The 20,945-nt window shown below is 53.0% G+C and overlaps 1 protein-coding gene across 1 annotated transcript in view; it reads right to left on the reverse strand.

The window, feature by feature from the left end:
- The window catches only part of PRKCB (protein kinase C beta), a 103,127-nt gene that overhangs the window by 16,902 nt on the left and 65,280 nt on the right, over window positions 1-20,945 (reverse strand). Inside the window, exons 11-17 of the mRNA XM_019542125.1 lie at window positions 20,248-20,421; window positions 17,204-17,295; window positions 16,494-16,556; window positions 13,859-13,997; window positions 9,893-9,973; window positions 9,475-9,582; window positions 691-831 (exon numbers count right to left, since the gene is read on the reverse strand). Coding sequence (XP_019397670.1) covers window positions 691-831; window positions 9,475-9,582; window positions 9,893-9,973; window positions 13,859-13,997; window positions 16,494-16,556; window positions 17,204-17,295; window positions 20,248-20,421 — 798 coding nt within the window. The remainder of the gene's footprint in view (window positions 1-690; window positions 832-9,474; window positions 9,583-9,892; window positions 9,974-13,858; window positions 13,998-16,493; window positions 16,557-17,203; window positions 17,296-20,247; window positions 20,422-20,945) is intronic.

The raw sequence follows: 20,945 nt of genomic DNA on the forward strand, positions 1-20,945 counted from the left end.
ACCTCCCACGCTGCACCCCACGCCCCCGCAACCTCCCACGCTGCACCCCACGCCCCCGCACCCTCCCACGCTGCACCCCACGCCCCCGCACAGTCCCCTGTGATGATATCCAGATACAGTGCAGGAAACCCAACTTCTCCCCCTGGCAGGCACTCCTCTCAAGTGTGAACTACCGCGCAGACCATTCAGGCTCCAGCCTTCCTGGAGTTACCTTGGGCACAAGGCAGCGAGTGAAATACTGCTTCATTAGCTATTCCAGCTTTGAGTCGTTTGCTGAGCCAAATGTTGAAGAGCAGTTTAGACCAACCCAGAGACCGTACCACAGTCTCTCCTCTTTCGTGGGATCAGGAACAGACAAGTATTGCACTGCAATAAAATCCTCCGTCTAGCCATGTGGTGTTTCTAGCCACAGACACGAGAGCGGGGCCCTGAGAGGCAGAATGAATTGCTGTCAGGAGCCCCGTCAGACGTGGGCCAGGTGGGTGCGTGATCCTCTGAAGCAATCGCAGAAAGGCAATACGTTTATTCTGTAGGTAAGGAGAGCAGCACCTCCGTCTGCGTGCGTGCGTGCGTGCATGCGTGTGTGTGAGGAAGGAAGAGACAGAAAGAGAGAAATTGCACACGAGAAGGAAGCGTGCATGGGTGCAGGAGAGCGAGAGAGGGGACCGTGCATTGCACAGCCAGACTTACAGCCTTGGGCTTGAACGGAGGCTGGATCTCCTTGCGCTCGAGTTTCTCCCAGTCGATGTACCGGAAGAAGGCGTGCTCCTTGATGTCCCGCTCCCCCTCAGGGCCGCATCCCAGGCGCTTGGCAGGGTGCTTGGTCATCAGCTTAGGGAGAGAAAAAGCAGAAACAGTTGTCCCCCAAAGGCCAAACCGCTGAATAAAACCCCACCGACGGCCCATGTCACACCAGAGCATCGTCCTTCTCGGAGCCCAGGCCGCAGGGCCCGGGGGCACGGCAGGGTTTCCCTACCCCAGGGCCGAGCAAAAGGGCTGGACCTCTAGGATTCAAGGGGTGGGTGGGTGCATATAACATCTGCAAGAAGTCCTGCATGAAGTTGTCTGGAATACCACGTCTTGGCACGGGCACGGTGAAGAGGCGAACCACCTACTCTCAGAAAACCTCTCATTAGCAACAGCAGCAGAGCCCCCGTGTCCCCGGAAAGGACAACGGACAGCAGAGAAACCCAGAATTAATGAAAAAGCCGATTCCAAGAGGAAAGACTGAGCAGCTCATTATCATCTAAACCCGTCCTTTTTTGCAGCCCCAATACGCCTCGTGGAAGAGTAAGGGCAAGGCCACACAACCATTGATATCCTGGTGGCATCGTTTGGGTTGCGCTCGGAGATAAGATGCAGACACCAGAGGTTTGGAAAATATCGATAAGCCGGAAGAGAGCGAGCAGGATACCTGCAACTCGTTAGACTGCCTCGTTAGAAGCAGTGCAGTTACCACACCCCGCGTTTTGGACCAGAGGGCGCCCGGAGTTTGGAGCCAACCTTATTCTATAGCCCAGGGGCCTGGGTTTGCAAAAGGGCCCAGCACCGGGGTTGCGGGGTGCAATCTGTCCGGCGTCAGGCTGCATGATCCCGGGGCTCCCTCTTGCCACCCAGTTGCACAAACCTGCTGACCTGTTTGCAAAAGGCCAAGGAAGAAGCAACTGCTTGAGAGGCCTGGGGAGATGGGCTCACCTCCTCCCCCTCTCCCTGCTCCAAAAGAGATGTGGCAACTCCCCCAAGTTGAGCAAGGAGGTTGCAATGCAGCCCCTGACACACTCCCAGCACCCCACTCCTGCCACGGGCACCCGTCCAAACCCTCTCGCTGCCCACTCCCATAGATGCTGAACACCCCCAGCCTGGGACACGAGGCCACGTTATTTGTGCAGGAAGCGTCCCGCGTGGCAGGGCTGCTCCTGTAGCATAGCATCCAGTGAGCACTTCTCATCCACAGCTCCTAATTTCTGATGTACGTACGTGGCGGGATGTTGCATTTGCCTGGAACGCAGCTAATTTAACTTAAAATGGGAGGCTATCCCCAAAACCAGCCCTGCCATCCTAGGGGACATTTATTGCCAACGCCGTGCAAAAGCCAATGCGGGGAATTGAGGCCCGGTCAGGCAGAGCATTGCTCCGCTGGGTCTCACCAAACGCTGCTCAGGGAGATGTGTCAGGGCCAGGGTCGAAGTCCCGGCCAGAACAACCGTGGCCGCCGAGGCTGGTGGTTAAGAAACTCACCTGAGCTGCAACAGACCCCGGCTCGAGTCCTTACCCTGGAGCACGGCCTTGACTTGGGGGGGTCTCACCTGCATAGGGGAGCCCTGGCTATACAGAGGGTTCTGCCCAGCCATTCATTAGGTTGTAAACAGCCTGCTTCAGATTTCAACAAATTGGCATTTTCCAGCAAAAGAAATTTCATCAAAAAGGTCCCCGAGAAGCCTGGCGTGGCTGGCACGCCCAGTGCTGCCTGGGCGCATCACGGCTGCGGTCCCAGCGCAGCGTGCATCACAGCCTTTGCTGCAGGCCCGGCCCGGCCGCGCGCCCGTGACACGCATGTCCACGGACGGCTTCTCTTCTCCAGGTCCCAAATGTTTTGACACGCATCAGCCGTGTCACCCACGACTGCACATAATAAGGCTGCCCAGGGAGACCGATCTTAAAAAAATACTGTGCTCTGCAGAGACCTATTGGCAAGGAGCAGCCTGCACAAAAGAGAACAGATGCATAGCAATGCCAAGCCAAGGAGCTGGATGGGTGGCAAGCGGCAGTGAATTCATCATCCAGCCAGCTGGGAAAACAACTACAGTTAACCCCTCCCATGCTCCCGCTTGCAAGCCAGGGATCCTGCGTCGCCTCTGCTAACAGCAAGGCAGCCAGCAGCAAACCCTGGCTTCAGAGCCACAGATCCATCATTTTCCAGACACTGCACTAGTCTTCTAGGGGCAAGAACCACAGCACCCCTTAGCATGCTGAGGAGACTGGCATTAGCACCAGTCTTGAAAAGCAAGCCTCCTTCACCATCCTCTCCTGCTGGAGGAAGGATGCTTCAACAGGGGCTGCTTAGAGCTCAGAGGGTGCCTGGATCCCCCTGATCGAGGGGCTGGGGAGCAGAGAAAGGGACAAGAAGCTCATTTACTCGCCGTGGACTGCTTCAGCTATTACTGCCTTAGCTGACACCGCATCATGCTAGTCATTGCAAGAAGAGAAAGTCCCCGCTGCAATCATCCCGGCAATGTCAACCATCCCCTCCCTCGGTGCCTTGGTCTCCTGCACGAGCACGAACAAATATTATTGTACAAGCCCTGCAGGCTTGCATCAGAGGGTGCAGGTCAGAGAGAAGCTCCCTGATCGCCGGCCAAGATGAGGAGGCTGCACAGGTGGGGGGGGGGTGCCTTTCGACAGCCCGGGGGACGAGGGGTGGGGAGGTCCAGGCTGCGGCGCTCTGTTGCACTCAGGTCCTGGATCTCTCCGGGGCAACAAGCCTTTGGCATCTAATAACGCACAATCCTTGCCTGGTTCAAGCAGGGTCGGGGTAAGGGGTATGGAGAACGCCCCGGCCCCCATGCAGTGCTTCTGCTAGCGGGTTTCATAATGCCCCTACTTTCTCGTGCACAGCTTCTTGCTACGGGGGTATATTACGGAGACAAGGCTACGCAACTCCAGACAGGGGAAGAGGTGGGGGAGCCATGCTGAGTGATGGCCTTTGCTTTCTGTATAACGAAGCGCACCCAGTTAAAGGCAGTGAGCCATCTTCCTCATCCTCCTCGCTGAGTTTTGGAGCAGGTGCTGGCAGCTCAGCTAAAATCCAGCCACGAGAGGCCAAAGTGTCAGCTGAGAACCATCCACCACTTGGGTCACACAGCTTGTTTCTCTCCGTGTAGGTCAGAGCAGGAGAAGAGGCTGAGTTTGATGGGAAGTCACTAATCCACAGCTAAGTGGTGGATATGAGCGGCACTGTCGGCTTGTGGGTACTTGGGAGGTTTAGGAACCCCATCCAGCTCGAGCAGCCTGGAGCCAGACTCGGTGGGGGCAGCAGGGCTAATGGACTGCACCCCGCAGAGAAAGAGGAGGGATACTTCTGCAAAAATCTGATGGTGGCAATTAGAAATCCTGCCAAGATGTCTGCTTCCCACTGGCCCCTGGGTTTTACAGCAATTCGGCACTCCCATTAGCTCTGCTCCATCCTGCCTGTCAGTCATCACCACATTGCCCTTGCCTCTGTCCTCCCACACGTGAAGCCAACATGCTCTGCCCACACAAAAGAATTTAAAAGGAAAGAATTAGAGAGAAACTTGAGTGGCGCTGGTGGGTTTCCAGTAGCTCTAGCAACTGCTGGGAGTGGCTGGTTGGTTTCCAGAGCAGATATCAGACCAACGGTCTCTGTACACACCACGGTTTTTGCCCTTTCTTGCACTGCAACTGCATGACTGTTTGCACGAGTGGGATTTCCGGACGCTTTAACAGTCTTTCTGGTGCATTAAACAAACTCTTTGGATGTAGTTTAGCTTGGCTCACCAGGACTTAAAGTGTCGTGTCCATGGATTTGTTGCGTGTAAACACAATGGTACTCAAAGACATGTAATTAGCTGAACAGTCCAACGCCAGAACATGTCACCGTGTTTTACATACTGGAGCTGTTGTCCTCCCTCATTGCATGGCATCAACACAATTGCTGATGAGTTTTGGTTTCTCTAGATCCTTGGTGGTATCCTATGGACCTGGACAGACATGCCTTTCTTGGCAGAGCTTTATAGTTTCATTGCCGTGGGTACCTACTTTGCAAACGTGAACTACCACCTGTTTCCTTTCCCCTGGAGGTCTGTTTTACCAACAGTTTTCTATGCACGTCACCAAATACAGCCTCTGTTCGTTCCCTAATTAGCTTCCCCCAGCTGCAGTCTTGCAGCTTGCTTACTGCTTTTTCATGGTGGTTGTTTTAAATGCGCACTTTACACACCTAACTGGCACCGTTAAACCCACCATTTCCTGAATTTAACACAAACACGCACCCGATTCAGAGCAGCTCAGGCTGATTAATGAATCAGAAAAGATTAATTTTCTACTTGAGGTACCTATCTGCATTACTGCACAGGGCTACACCACAAAGCAGGTATTCTGTCGGTTCAATACATGCAGCCAGAAATTAAATCTTCTTGTTTCCTTTTGTGCTTTTATTCATGTTAGCATGAAGGTACCATCTGCCATTGTTACACAGACCCCCACAAAGCCTACAGCTTTATACTTCTGGCTCACACAAAGGAATCATTTGGCATTGTTTGCATTAAATAGGAGCGTGTCGATTTAATCCCTACACTAACACTGTGAATAAAACACATCACTGCTGATGAAAAGGACCAATGTGCATCTAAGTCCAAAGGAGAATTTGTGAATGAATGCATCATCCAAGGAGACCATTCCTAATCTTGGCAAGGTGGGCAATGTCTACCGGTTTGGGACCTGATGCTGCAGAGTAAGTACTTACTGACGGCTTTGCTGACCCAAGTCCTTAACTTCTCTTTGCATGGGTGGGTTGGACAACAGCAATACCAGGGGAATGACTTCTTTGTGGACTTTCTTTAAATACAGACCATCCTTTACTGGCAGGGGAAAATGACCCACAAGATCTATGTCTGTCTCTATATTCGGTGATAAAACCACGACATGTGTGTAACCTATTGACTTTATTTCATACTTATTGCAGCAGGCCATTAATAGAGTTGCATATAGGGCAGTGGTAATCTGGCTATCAAACCCGGATCTGTATCTTTGCTGCACAGATAGATATATATTTTTTCTATCTATACCTATTTATTACCCACTAAAAGCACCTCTAATATCCTCATTATCTGTTAGTTGTCTCAAAAGGCTTCAAGTACTAAACCAAGATCTATAAACTTTCCTAGATTTTCAGGGCTGGAGTTTGGTCGCTATACCTTATGTCTTTTTAAAATGCGACAAAGCCAACTGAGCACAATCTTAAGGGAAAATGGGAACTTGCGGTTTAATGAGCAGTTTAAGGAGTATAAAGTTTAAATAAAACACTGTCCAATTGGATGAAAAACTCAAGTATTTCTATGAACATTTTCAAGGGGTTCTGCCCCTCAAGGGTTGAATTTTGGCAGAAGAGAAGGGTACTTTCGAATGTAGAATTTGGGCTCACTTTGTTATACTGTCAAATCTGCCTTTACATTCGTCTCCACTTGCCGAGATGCACAGCCCGTGCGGCACTGAGATATTACATCACGCGGCGTGCCACAGTCTAGACAGGCATTCGGCGTGTTGTCAGGATTTCGCAGAAAACCATCAACCCGATGACATGCCCTACCTAGCAATATCCCAGACTACTGGGCAGACTGAAAATCAAGATTAAAAAAGCCCTCCCCAGCTGCCAAAAGGAAAAATTAAATATCTAGATTTAGAAAATGTTTTGCAAGTTTTTCTACCTTTTTCCTCCTCTTATACAAGACTCCACCGGGAATACGAAAGCGCGCGTGGTCACTTCCGTAGCGGCGTCACCTTCGAGTTGAACCTGACACGTCTATTCTAGCTCCGAAATGACCGAACCAGCGTGCCGGTTAGACCGTGTGCTCTCATTTCGGGTATCAGTCGTTGAGAATACCGCTCCCCAAATACCTGCAGACTTTAGCGAGGCAAGGCTGGCATTTCCTACCTTCACTACCTAGCCACGATTAGAGAGCGACCTTGCATTCACAGGCAGTCTGTTCACCTGGAAACAGTCACTTTGCTCAGGCATATTCAAAAATCTCCACGCGAGTGAGAAAATAGCTTGTATTTTTAGGGCTCAGATTAACAAGAGGCGTTAGGAAAACCATTTGGTTACAAACATGCACCTGCCCTTCAAAAAGGGCACGAGATACCTTTTTAGCTGCCACGTGCCAGGATGTCTGGAGGGGAAAAATAAATCAGCAGCCTTTTCAACTATGGCAAGATCTGATGGGGGGAATGGGTTCAGCATGAACGCTGGCTTCGATACCTGGCTCGGTCTCAATGGGCCGAGCCCAGCGCGCTAACCCATCCTCTCCTCCCTTCGACTGGTTCCCCAAGACCAAGTCAATTATTTTTTGTTAATAAAACAAATCAGAATAAGCTGATACCAGAGAAGGACAAATGTTCTTCCACCGCATCTAGTTGCTGACATTTCATTTCGAGTCCAGGACACATGTTCGTGGTACTACTCTATTTGCTTCCCGGTCAGCACATCTGGGATGAATATTTACCATTGGGCTCAAACAAACACAAGGCTTCTTTATCAAACCGTTTTCCATCTCTTGGCGGCTCGGTGCTGCATCCAAAACCCACGCTAAGTAATGATTGGCACCGGCACGGTGGAATAAAATTGCGTAGGGACAACAACATCCCTCTTCAATTGTTGCTAGAGAGCGCGGCCGTGAAACACCAAACCTTTCATGTGCCGATGCAGAGCTTTTTCCAGCGGCTTTCTCAATGGTTTGCATCGTAGCTAACAAAACCCTTTCCTTGACAACGCACGGCGTATGCACACAGAAAAACGAGGCTTGGACTTCTATGCTTGTGCTCATTAGCGCTAGGATATCTTCCCCTGCAGAGAGGCTTAAGCAAATACTTTGTTTTCAGCTTGCTGGAGGTCCTTGAAATGGCCGTGATTTTTTTTAGGGGGTGGGACAGGGAAGACTGTCACGTCCCTCGTGTCCTGAACACTGCTTTGCTCTCTCGGCAGCACATTCAAGGCAAGGCAGCAAGAAAGAAAATCTACAGAGGACAGCAGACCTCCATGCACAGTTAAATCTCTCTCTGTGCAGCCTCATGCTTGCCAGAAGTGAGAAAAGCCATTAGAGCTACATCCAGCAGATGTTTTAATCATGGTCTTCTTGTCGATTTGCGGCATTCAGGGTTTGACTGATGCAACAGAAAATAAAGCAGACAGCTAGATTTATCACTGTTCCAATCTCTAATCACTTGCCAGCGTTATTCCCTGCAGCACCGTGGGGATAATGATGTTTAACATATCAACAAAAAAATCTTCTCCTCTTCATTTCTGGCCGGGCACAGAGAAACAGGCGAGAGCCTCCCCGCCTCCACCGAAAGACAGAGGCTTGCAGAAAATCCCGCTGGTGTTAAGATGACGGCGCTGTGATTATCGCATGCACTTTGCTCCTTTGTCCTGAAACTACCTGGTAAACTCTCCTTTCCCTCCAAACCCCCGAAAACCTGGGGCGCCTGGGCAACACCCCTCTCCCCCACCCACCCCAGCCAGCGCGATGCAGACCGCTGACTTGAAAGCAGGGCTGAGATGCTGCGGCCGTGTCACATAATGCAATGGCGATGCTAGCTGCCATTCAGCCCAGGCCTGATTTCTAAGTGGACTGAATAATTCAAAGCGAAAACCACTTTTCGAGCCCTCCCAGCATAAACCAGATTTGGCCCCTGGCCATAAAGCCCCATCCAGGCGCTATCTGCCTTCGCTGCCTGGCCGGGAGCGTGCCCGTGAGAGGTGGGCTCCGGCGCAGCACCTGCCCTGTCTGCGTGACGTCAACAGCTGCAGGGGCTAATGCTAAGCCTTGCAAGATGGGCTTCCACCAACACGGGCAGAAATGCCACTAACCTCCCCAGGCCCCTTGGGACCCGATGGCGTGTTGCTTTTCCTTCACGGATGCGCGGGCTGCCCTTGCTGTCGCTGCAAAGCGCAAAGCGTGGAGCCTGCGTCCGAGGCGAGCAGCCCCAAGCCCCGCAGGCTGCCTCGAGACTGCCACGCTCCTACCAGGTCAGCCCCCTCGACGCTGCCACAAAGAGATCAATGAAGAAGAAGGGCTTGATCCTGCTCCCGATGCCTTTTGGCCATTAATAAACTGCTCGGTGTTCGGTCCCGAATTCTTTTGCGAAAACCACCCATCAGCAGCAAGGGACCTGGCGCGGGAAGCTGCAGCACCGGGGCTGGTCAGGACAGGAACAGCGACAGTCGGGCGCGGGAGGGAAACCCTGACCTGCCGCAACAGCGAGCGCCGGCCTCCGCTCCAGCCAAGAGATGTTAGTGCCACCGTTTTGTTGCACATCAGAGGTCTCTGCTGGGACAGCTCGGGGGGCCGATCTCCAGTGACCCCGAACGCCGTGGCCCGAGCTGGGAACCCGCCGAGCACGCGCCGGTTCATATACTCGCGACCCGGCAAACATCGCGGTCAGAAGGGGCTGTGACACCACCCGTTGCCTGGCCCCCTGCCTGTTGCAGGTCCGAGCACGGAGCTCACTCGTCCCCAGAGCAGGGGGCAGCCCCCAAAACCTGGCAATAGCAACAAGCCACTTGCACCTGGTCTGGGGTTGGGTTTTTTTTTTGCGGTGTGTTTTGCACCTGGTTTGGGGTTGTTGCTTTTTTCTGCAATGTGTTTTTGCAACGGCAGGGGAACTGCCCATGTAAACCCAGGCAGTGCAACCACGCCACAGACACCTCCTCCCACCGGAAAAACCAGGGTCAGGCCTTACCCCTTTGCAAATCGCCACAGCCTCTTTGGACATGGATTTGGGATAGGCTACGTTGTGCTCCATGATGGACTGGAAGAGCTCGTCCTCGTCTTCGCCTTCAAAAGGAGCCTGTGGAGAAGGAGAGAACACAACGGGAGTGTAGCGGCACGTCTTTCTCCTCGGAGCAATGCAACAGCGGGGACGCCCTCGCTCGCTTGCACACGCGTCTGTCCTTAAGTCAGGCCCGTGCTGTCCCTTTCCTTAGTGGCTAATCTCTCCCTGAACTGCAGCCGGGGGATTTGGTCCCGGGGGGAGACCGGCTGGTGAACTCCAGCCTGGCATGAAGAACATGGCACCCCACGGCTGGCCACAGCAAAAGTAAATGACACGTAAACGGCATTTAGCACAGTCCCATGGGAGCCAATTACAATGCAATTACCTGGCCGGCTAGCATCTCGTAGAGCAGAACGCCAAATGCCCACCAGTCCACCGACTTTCCATAGGGCTGATAAGCAATTATCTGCAAACAACAGAGAAACAGCGGGATTACACTTCCGTTTGAAGCCAGCTGGCACAAGGCAAAACGACGCCAAGCCTCAGCCCAGGTCGGGTCAGAAGGACGTGGAAATGGCGACCTGATTTTTCAGAAGCGATAGACGAGCCGTTTCAGCTGTCCTTGAAACATGCACGACCGGGATGGGTTCAACCCCTTTGAAAGCCAGGGCGCTGTCTTGCCCTCATAGGACACAGGCTAGGTTAGCACTGGGGGCAAAAGAGACGGTTCACTCTGATTTTGCAGCTAACCTTTTACTAATACAGAACAAACCTAAAATATGGTCTGCTCTAAGTCTCAGCTCTAAGAAACCAGGGAACTGAGCCCCTGCCTGGAAGTCAGTACGGGGCAGGAGAGGAGAGGGACACCAAGCACAACTCTGCTCCTAGAAAAACTCCAATTCAAGAGGCAAGCTGTTCCGGGGGAAAAAATGACCCAAGCAAGAAAGTCCCAATGTACCTTAATGAGCTTCCTCCGCTTCGTAGTTTTAACAAGTATCTCGGCATTGAGACAAATGGCTCACGAGTGCCTTGCATGGAGAGCAGGCCAGAGGCTGCTTCCAGAAATCAGCATCCTCCTGCATGGTGCTGGGCCAGGGGCAGCTGCCCCAGTCGTGCTGGTTTCTTTTAAGACCCTCTTTGCAGTATAATCACTTAAGAGTCCCCTCTAAAAGGGGGGCTTCAAGGCTTGGAGATCAGCACACGCTTTCAAGGCTTTGTTTGGGCAGGGCCAGGACCATGCCCACCCACTCAGACCACAAGCAACTTTCGACACCCTGGGCATGTGTCGATGAAAATTTTAACACAGCTTTTTGTTTTTGGTGCAATGCATCTTTGTTGGCATGACACGGTCGTCGTGTTTGCACCGGCATCAAACTAAAGCCCCGGTAGGAGCTTTTTCCTAATGGCAAACCCTGCGAGAGCCCACCAACCCGTGCTGCTAGCGTGCGCTCTCTAAATCGCCGCGCTACCGAACGAAGGAAACCGTTGCAGCAGCCGGGCCTCCGGGGAGCAAAGGAGAGCCACGCTGAGCTACTCCGGCCAGCGCCGTCTGGGTCCGAATGGGATCGTGCCTCCCGGGCACCTCGCGCGTACAAGCCTCTGGCACTGGCTCCTTTCCCTCTCGCACATCCGTCGGTGATTGCTCTTTAGTACAAATGATGCGAGGGGAGGCAGGAAATTAGAGTGGAAATAAAACAAACACGCGCACGCAGCCGTCGCTAGACGCCGCCAGAGCCGAGGAAGGCTTGCAGCAGCCAGGCTCCGAATCAAAGGGCCCCGGCGGGCGGCTCTGGGAGAGGAGCCTGTTTGGAAGTGTTCCTTCAAGCCCTGGCTTATTTGCTTAGCTGCTGCTGACAGGCCTCGGAGACCTCGACGGGCCTTAGGGTTTGCCATCTGTCACTCGCCGCAAAACAATTACACAATTTATTCATCCTAATCGCAGAGCCCGACTCCAAAAAGATTCAAATATGCATGCAAATCACATGCTAATCACAGGAAACCATACAGACAGCAATGCAGGAGGCTTTATTTCGTTATTCCCTCCTCCCCAGTCTGTGGCTGAGGCTCTGGCTCTTCCACCCATGCCCACCCAGCTCTCTGGTCCTCTTCCATGCCCCGAGAAAGCTGCGTATCTCACTTCCCCTCCAGCAGATAAGAGCGTTTCAAACGACTTCTTCAATCTTCGGAAAGGCAAACAGGTGTTGGCCGCGGCCGGGATGGCAACAGCCACGCCGAGTTGAGCGGTTCTCGTATGTGGCAAGTCTGAAGAAGAGACCCATCAGAGCAGCTCAGGAGACACCGCTGCGACCTGCCGCACAGTCCAACGTGGACTCGTCCCATCATCGATTACAGCCAACGAGGGGTTCTCAGTCTTCGTTAAATCAAAGGCTACTTCCAAGCTGCTCTAAACCATGGGGATGGATGGGAAACTTCCAAAAGACAAAGTCCAAGCCAATGGGTTGGACAAGGCGCAGGATATATTTAACTCGAAGACATGCTGCTGCAGAGCAAGTCAGTCGGGCTCAATGGGGAGCGCCCGGGGCTGCAATCTGGGCTTTAACCTGTTCTCATAACCAGGTCTGTGAACAGCATTTCTCCGTTTATAAAACAGGTATCGGTCTATTGGAGCTGGACCGTTCTCAGCGGGGGCAGATGGCAGGACAAGGAGCAATGGGCTCACATTGCAGAAAGGGAAGTTGAGGTTGGATATTAGGAAAAGCTCTCTCACGAGGAGGATGGTGACGCACTGAACAGGCTCCCCAGAGAGGTGGTGGACTCTCCATCCCTGGAGGTGTTGAAGACCTAGCTCGACAAAGCCCTGGCTGGGATGATGTAGCTGGGGCTGGTCCTGCCTGGAGCAGGGGTTGCACTAGATGCGACCTCCTGAGCTCCCTGCCAACCTGAATTTTCTAGGATTTGATGCTACTTACCTCCTTTGAGCCTACAGGTACATAAGCACTAAATAACAGCCTATCTATTACAATTATCCCCGAAGCCATTAGTAATTTGCATCCTAATTCCTCCATTCTTTGTTTTTCTATTGGAGGGGAAAAAGAATTAGAGCAAACAGAAGAAACTAAGGGTTTAAAGTACTAACGCTCAGCAGAATACCAAGGGAACCGGTCATTTGTCCTGTTTTGAAAGAGTATTTATCACACGCAGCAACACAGCTACGTGCCAACAGGACACTAGAATTAATCTCGGTAGAACGAGGCTGCGTAACATGCATTTAGACTAGTAATTAAACCTCTCCCTGGCTGTAATGAAACACAACGCAGTTTCGAATACTGGGGCATAATTTGACACATCCGTGAAGTAGATTTATTTCCCTAAAATATTTAAATGGATAGATATTAATATTTCATTGCCGAACTGAACATTCAGCAAAATGCAAGAAGATTTGATGTTTGTGTTTTCTGCAGGGAGGACAGGTACTTAGGATCAAACGCAACACTGGCTATCCCGAATAAATTATTAAAATGCGCCCCTACAGTGCTTTTAGCACCATTTGTCATACACGACTCCATCAGTCGTTAAAATAATATGCTGACACCCGGCTTAAGATGTTGAGCAGTTCGGCGCGAACGGAGAGGGCGATCCTTCAATGTACAGCTGCCAGCGCTCGCTGCAACGCGGCGGGGGACACCTGAGGGTTTTATTTCAATGGGGGAAGATTATTTCCTGGTAATTCTGTTTTCCATAATCCTCCCTTCTCCAATCCTACCCAAAAGCAGACGTTACAAACAGGGCTGAGGCTCCACCTACGCGAGGCAACTGGTTTGCCAGTCAAGACCGGTACGAATGGCACCCTGCCCACCCGCTCCCGCTGGAGTCTTCCTGTGCAAGGAGCTCCTGCCTCTGAACCAGTTAGTCTCCAAGGTACCACCCTGGCAGAAAGCACCAGATCGCACCTATCAGCAGCGTGGAGCCTCTGTCCCCAGCACGAGGGCCAGGGCTGAACATTTTTAGGCTCGATGTTGCAGAAACAGCATTTCCTGCTGGAGCCGAGAGGAGATTTCCGGCTAGCTCTAGCTCTCGTTTTGCTCTGCAAGTGTCCTCCAAGCCCTGAGAAGACCTCTCTTCTCTGATTTAGATCAATGTGGCTGCCGGCGGGCTCAGCCAGCTGCCAATAATCATTTGAGGGCCTGTGGCAAAGGCAACTCATCCTCACACCCACTGCAAGAGGAAAAAAGAAGTGCACCCAAGCCATTGTATTTCCTCCACCCACGCTCGCCCACAGCAGGAGCGCAGAGGCCAGCACACGTTCCCAGGAGGCATTTTTATTTTCCAAAGCCTCGAAACCCCCCCCACGCCCGCAGTCTGAAGTCATGCTGCGGTCTCGCTGGCTCACCTCGGGGGCGATGTAGTCAGGCGTGCCACAAAACGTCTTGGTGGTCACCCCGTCCCAGATGTTCTCCTTGCACATGCCGAAGTCGGCGATCTTTATGTGCCCTTCACTATCCAGCATCACGTTGTCGAGCTTTAGGTCTCTGCAGTGGGAGGGGAAGACAACCGTTACACACGAGAGCATAAATGGCGCGAGGTAGTATGCAAAGCTGACAGGCATCTGGAAGCCAAGTCCCTTCACGCAAAGGTCCCTCTCATTTCCTCTTTCTCCTGGGTACCCCCCGCCACGCGCTCGACATAAAAAGCTGCTCTGGGAACAACGGGGAGGAAGGAGATCAGAAGCATGCCAGCCAAGATTGCTTTATTTGAAAAACGTTCATTCTGCATGAATACCGGGCTGGACAAAGTACCAGGAACTACTCATTAAAGAAAAACCTGTGCTGGCTAGCACACCGATTGAATAGATCATTTTTCTTCTCTAGCTTCTGTGCAACTCAAAGAGTTTTGCAAGTTTGCAAGCAATCATAAGGTATGCTCCGAGCTGGAAAAGCTTCTTGCCTCATCTACGTCTCTTCCCGAAGTCCGCTCAGCCAGCACCGTCCTGATCCCGACCCACGCAAGACACAGTCTGCTCTAGCTCCTGGCCCAAGCGCTGGGCTGCCTGGCTCGAGCTACAAAACCACGTCGCTTCTGCCGTCGAGATCCCTGGCTCAGGCTCTTGTCCTGGCCAGTGAGTTATGGGGAACCGGCTGGGACGTGCTCAGTGCTTCAATTATAGCTGATCGTCTCCCACGTAATTACTGAGCACTTAAGCGGTCTGCATTGCTACTGGCTTATTTATGCTGTGTGCAAGGAAGCAAGGCTCCGAGCTCTCCAGCTTGGGAAGTGGCGCGTGTGCCGAGACACTGCCCAATAGCGAGGGTGAAGCCACCAGACAGGAGACCGAGCGGTCTGTGGTCAGGGTATAAACCGTGAACTCCCAGCCGACTGCCATCAACCACCATGGGCACCGAGGGGCCACCGATCTCTTTGACGAGCCAGCGGGCCGGGACACGAACTGGGCATTGCAGCAATATTCACACCTTCCCCACCGCAGACAGGGCCAGGTCCCCAGCTGGCATAAATAAGTGCAGCTCCCTGGACTTCAACAGCGCCTCAGTGATGCAGGGCACCCGAGGTCTCCCCGAGAGCCTCCAGGCCACGGCAGTGTGCAGACAAGCAGCCGAGCCCCAACAAAGGAGCATTTGGGGGCTGGTTTGCTTGCTCGTTAAAGGCCATTCCCTGGTTGCCCTTTTCACACCCTGACTTTGTTCCAAAGCAAATGACCAGGATTTTTCTCTAATTGGGAGCTATGGTGGAGTCCATTGCAAGAGGCTGGAAAGCACCCCCCTAAATATTCAGCGCTCCTCAGCCGGCAGCCAGCTGGCCTTCATCCCACCCCGCTCTTCCCGCGCTCCACCACCCTCTGCCCTCTCCAGACACAGCCCTGCCCTGCTCTGAAGGGCACGGACAAGTCACGGCACCGTCTCGCGGGTCCAGCACCAAAATGTTGGGGGCCGCCGGCACAGCAGTGGGCTAACCCTGCAGCCTCGGGGCGCACAGCTCAGCACAGTATTTGGGAAAGGGCCCGTTTCGCAGGACAATGATATTTAGCTCCTCTTGGAACCAAGATCCCTTGATCTGCAAAACCACCCCGGGAAGGAAGACGCCCTCCGTTCCAGCTAAACACATCTTTGCTCAACAAAGTGAAAACGCAGGGAATTTGCAGCCTCTTGCTTTTTAAGTTTCTCCCTTTTTTTTTCATTTTTTATTTTCTCTTTGTGCTAAATGCAGCGGCAGAGCTGAGCACGCGGACAGGCCAAGGCCAGACATGTGCGAGGCATCGTGTAATTTCAGAGAGGGGAAAAGGACCCCAGGGGGCAAGCGGCAGGGCCCCCACTTCTTGGGTCTTTGGAGCAGAGTTGCGGTCGCTCCTCAGTGCATCCGCGTGGAGCTGGCGTTTGGTTTCCCCGGGCTGGCAAGGGCAGCTGGCAGTCCTTGCAGGGGCTCTTGCCCTCCTTGGACCTTGTGGGGACTCCAGCCTGGGAGAGCGACGGCACGCCGCCCCGCTGCCAGGTGCCGGCGGTGGTGCAAGGCACGCTGCCCGGTGAAACAAAGCGCAGGCCTCTGAGCAGGGAGCTTCAGCTTTATACCAGAAGTCTCAGGACAAGCCACTCATAAGCACTTCATTTAAGCCTCAATAATGAGAAAGCAATGCCTTACGGTAAAACCCACGTCTCAATCAATCCGCCACGATTTATAATGTGCAAAGAGAAACATGAGACAGCGAGTGTGCAAGTGTGTCAGGAGAAGCATCAAAGCTACTTTTATGAACTCTCTTCCCTACAAAACCTAAAGGCGAACGCTTGCTCATAAGCCAGTGACATTAACAGGCCACCAAGCTCCATTTATGGCAGATCTATTCAGCGCTGCCAAGCCGGGAGCCGTGACATGGGGACGGCCCTCGAAGAAGGCTGAACGCGAGGCCGCTGCATCCTCGAGCCCGAAGCACCAGCTGCAAATCAGCCCAAAAAGCAGAGCCCAGTTTGCTCGGCAGTGCGTTTGAGAGGGGGACGAGATGGAGAAACATGCTCACCTACCGATAAATGATGCCTTTGCTTTGCAGGAAGAAGAGGCCAATGGCAATTTCAGCTGCATAGAATCTGAAATGAAAGATTTAACAGGAAGACGCAGATAATTAATGCAGATAAATTAAAATGAAAAGCCTTCCAAGCTAATTACACGGGCTGGGGCATGCTGGGTGCGCAGCACGGCAGGATCAAGACAGTCGCGCTGTGGAAACACTGGACGAGGATCACATGGCGGTGACATAACTTGGCGCGTGCCCCACAGGGATCACAATAATACGACTGGGTTGCTGCGGGCTGGTGTGTGGCTTTCACTTCTGATTACATAGATTCGCATTAAAAATGCAGAGACACAGTCTCTGGCGGTTTGTTACCAGGACCGGGTGGGATACCGCATGCAAAGTTACATGTCGGTTTGGAGAGGCCAGGACGCAAACCAGCTCTGTGCTTCGGGGGGTCGTGACACAGGGATGTGGCTCCCCTTGCACAGGTGGGTGGTCCCAAGCCAGCTAATATGTGTTGAGGCTTTTCATTTATTGAGCTTCTGGTGAAATATATGGTGATGCACAGCTCAGAAGAGAGAGCAGAGCCAACACTGCTGAACGCACCTCGGTCGACACCCCGAGGCATGTCCCTCCCCTCCTGCTTCCCAGGCGCCGGCGGCGCTACGCCGAAGCATCCAGCGCCTCCCCTGAAAGCACAAACGTTCGCGCGGGACTTACACAGCATGTGGCTCTTTAAACCTCCCGACTTGCTGAATCTGGTACATCAAGTCGCCGCCGTTCACGTACTCCATCACAAAATACAAGCGATCCTAGAGAACAAGATGAAAATCAACAGCAGCTGCAGCAGAGCATGCAATTCAGCAAAGCCGCAGGCTGGGCGCTTGATTGTCAGCGGCACAGAAGGGCCATTTGTGCCTCTGCAAAATGCCCCAGGTCTGTCATTATATATTGCAAGTGCTTAATTGTAAGCGCTGGCCCCTGCCACACAGTGCCAGCGATGTCTGGAGCCGCACGGTGCAGGGTGGCCAGACAGACACACCAGCTCCTTTCAAAGCACAGGGCGCTCTTTGCTGGAGTCTCATGGAAAGCTGCTAATTTGCCCAGGGGGATCTGGGACAGGGCAGGTCTGCAATGAAGCTGGCCAGGAAACACCGCACTCAGGATCATCAGCGAAGCCACTTCTCCGCTCATGATCCAGCTCCGCACCAGGCAAGGAGACAGTTGTTTCCACGGTCGCACTAATTCCCTCACAGTAATAACTCAGAAGCAAAACAGCATTCAGCTTGTTTGCATCTGTTTCCTAAACACATCAATCAATGTCAAGGGAGAAGACTATTAAGGAGATGGCTACTGTCATATAACCAGGGCTCCAGCTTCCCTCCGTCTAGAGCAAAACAGTGAGTTTGTGCTTAAAAAGAAGTTGTTTTATGAATAAAAGCCGCCAGATGGTTCGTCTGGCTGCAGGCGGGGAGATGCATACCCGGCGATGAAACGCCACCCTGGTTCCTATCTTTGGAAAAAGAAAAAAGCACCAGGATTGCATAAGCACCGGGAAAACGAACTTGCTGGAAAACGGCACGTTCCCGGGGTGCCTGGTTGGGCTCAGTCACCCCAAGGGAAGCAGCCCCCGCCCCCGGGTCCTACAACCCCGGCGGAGAGGTGGAAGCGTTTGGGCTCACGAGCGCTTCGTTCTGCACATCAGCTGCTGAGTTCGAATCATCCCGCCTTGCTCCGCATCGCAGCTGGAAGGAAAGGCAGGACACCCACCAGGGCCCATCTCCTAGCCGCGCTCTAGAAAGGATGTGGACGAGCTGGAGAGAGCCCAGCGGAGGGCAGTGAAAATGGTTGTGGGCTGGGGCACAGGACTGTGAGGAGAGGCGGAGGGAACTGGGCTGATTGAGTCTGCAGAAGAGAAGACCGCGGGGGACTGAACAGCAGGGGGGCTGCACAGAGGATGGAGCTGAACAGGTCTCAGTGGGAGCAGATGACGGAGCAAGGAGCAATGGGCTCAGGCTGCAGCAAGGGAAGATGAGGTTGAATATTAGGAAAAACTCTCTCACGAGGAGGGTGGTGAAGCATTGGAACAAGCTACCCAGAGAGGTGGTGGAGGAGTCTCCGTCCTTGGAGGTGTCGAAGACCCGGGTACACAAAGCCTTGGCTGGGATGACGTAGCTGGGGCTGGTCCTGCTTGGAGCAGGGGGCTGGACTAGATGTGACCCCCTGAGCTCCCTTCAATCCCCCCTGTCTGTGACCCTACCTCCTGCTCTGTAATGACGCTGTGACTCGGACCCATTTCTTCCGGTCCGCAAGCTCCCGGCAGGCAAGGGTGCGAGGCTCGGGGACTTCTCCTACAGGCTTGAACAGCCGTTCTTCTTCATTCCCGTCTCCTCGTTCTTTAAGACGTGGATTTGGCTGACTGCACTAACAGCCCGGGCTGGGAACTGCGCTCTAGACAGTGCTCTCAGAAATCAAAGTGCTTTGTGCTTGCATTCGATAATACACTCAGCTACACATTTTGATTACATTACAAATATGATTACTATTAAGCTACTGTAGGTCTCCTAGAAATAATCCTGCACTGACTCACTTCAGATGTCACAAAGATGGTGAGTGAAATAGCTTCCCCTGCCATATTTTGATTACGGTACTGCAAAGCTGGTCCACACGCTTTCAATACTCTGAATGGTTGGTAAATCAAATTGCTGGGATACTATTAAAATGTAATCCTCCTAGGCTGTATTGTTGTCTGTCTAAAGGACTCTGCCGATTGCTGCTCCCTGCTCCGGCTGACAAGTACCTGGGCATTTTTGTTGACGTGTTGCTCAGCATCTGGCCAGAGATTGCTTTAAAGAAGCTTCTCCCCCCAGTTCTGATTTGCACAAGTTTAATAGCATGCCTGTTTCAGGCCGCGTTTCCTGGACTTATTAGGATTCACCACCAGCTCGGCCTTGTCATTCCCCGCAGCGCATCTCATGGGGGGGAAACAACTCCATCCTGCTCTCTGGTTTATAACTCAGCTCCTAGCAAAGGGTCTTTCCTAAGCAGCTGGATCCAATTCAGCCAAAGGTTGGCCAACGATAAGACTTCAAGGGGTCTGGCTTCTTTCCACCCCAGCCTCCATTTTTAAGCATGCTCAAAGCCAATGTTTTCCTTCCTGCCTCCATTTTTGCATGCATATTGGGCAGAGTCTGAGCAGGCATTTCCAGAGCCCCCTGCAATGTGTCAGCCCCTCCCTAAGGCAGAGGGGAAGCCAGTGGTCTCCAGTTGCAGCAAGGGAAGTTTAGGTTAGATATTAGGAAGAGCTTTCTCACTAGGAGGGCGAAGCACTAGGGCAGGTCACCCAGAGCGGTGGTGCAGTCTCCGTCCTTGGAGGTGGTGTCGAAGACCCGGGCAGACAAAGCCTCGGCTGGGATGATGCCGCTGGGGCTGGTCCTGCTTGGAGCAGGGGGGTGGACTAGATGCGACCTCCTGAGCCCCCTTCCAGCCCTAACTTTCTATTATTCTAAGTGTGTGGTGTGTTATGATCATAGGGGCCAGGGAGGATGGGATAGTGGCAGGAAGGAAGTCTCATTTCCTATCTGGATTGGTCAGACAGAGCCCCTTCCCCAACACTTCCAACTCCCACTGCAGCCCTGACCAGGCCGGCACTCCCTGTCTGGTTCTTAGCCTGGCGTGCGAAGCAAGGTCATTAATCAAGCGATGCCACTTAGAGAAGCGATTTGCACAAGCCCGTGGCAACGGGAGTGCCACCGCGCACTTACCATCGTTTGAAAGCAGGAGTGGAGCTGCGTTAGGAAGGGAGGCTTCCCGGACAGCGCTAGCACGCGCTTCTCCACCATGGTGCACTCCACGTCATCGTCCTGTATAATGACGTCCTTCTTCAGGATCTTAACGGCATAGAGCTCGTCTGTGCCCTTCCTCTCCGCGAGCATGACCTGCGCGGGGAGAAGGGGGGAGATGACAAGAGGCAGCCGCATCCCCTGAGCTTCTGCAGCTTCCGCTTCACCATCCCACATGCCAGGAGGTCCACGCTGGGTTTGTGCCCCCCAAGACCGTGGCCGCAGTTGTGAATGCATCCTCCCAGCATCCCTGCGAGGGGACTCGGTGCTTTCATTCCCCACATGAAAGTGGGGAACAGCAGCACAGACATACCACAGGGCAAATTTTTAAAGGGGTAGAGGTACCTGAAGGTTCACACCCCAAATGAGATTTCCACAAGTGCCACAAATGCCGTGACGTGTACAAGTGCCCCAAGGGCCTCATTGATCTCAGCACCTTTAAAACCCACTCAGGGTCAGGCAGGGGGTCAGCAGCACTGCCCAGACCTCTCGAACCACCGGCTAGCACCTCAGTCACAAGACCACCTTCCACCTGAGAGCTGCCACCAGATGCCGTGGCTCTCAAGGCGTGGAGCGCCATGGACACTAGGACACTTCCAAGCCTATCAACAGTGACAAAA

The sequence above is a fragment of the Crocodylus porosus genome, unplaced genomic scaffold (genome assembly GCF_001723895.1).
Source record: "Crocodylus porosus isolate Cpor-Errol unplaced genomic scaffold, CroPor_comp1, whole genome shotgun sequence".
NCBI classification, from domain to species: Eukaryota; Metazoa; Chordata; order Crocodylia; family Crocodylidae; genus Crocodylus; species Crocodylus porosus.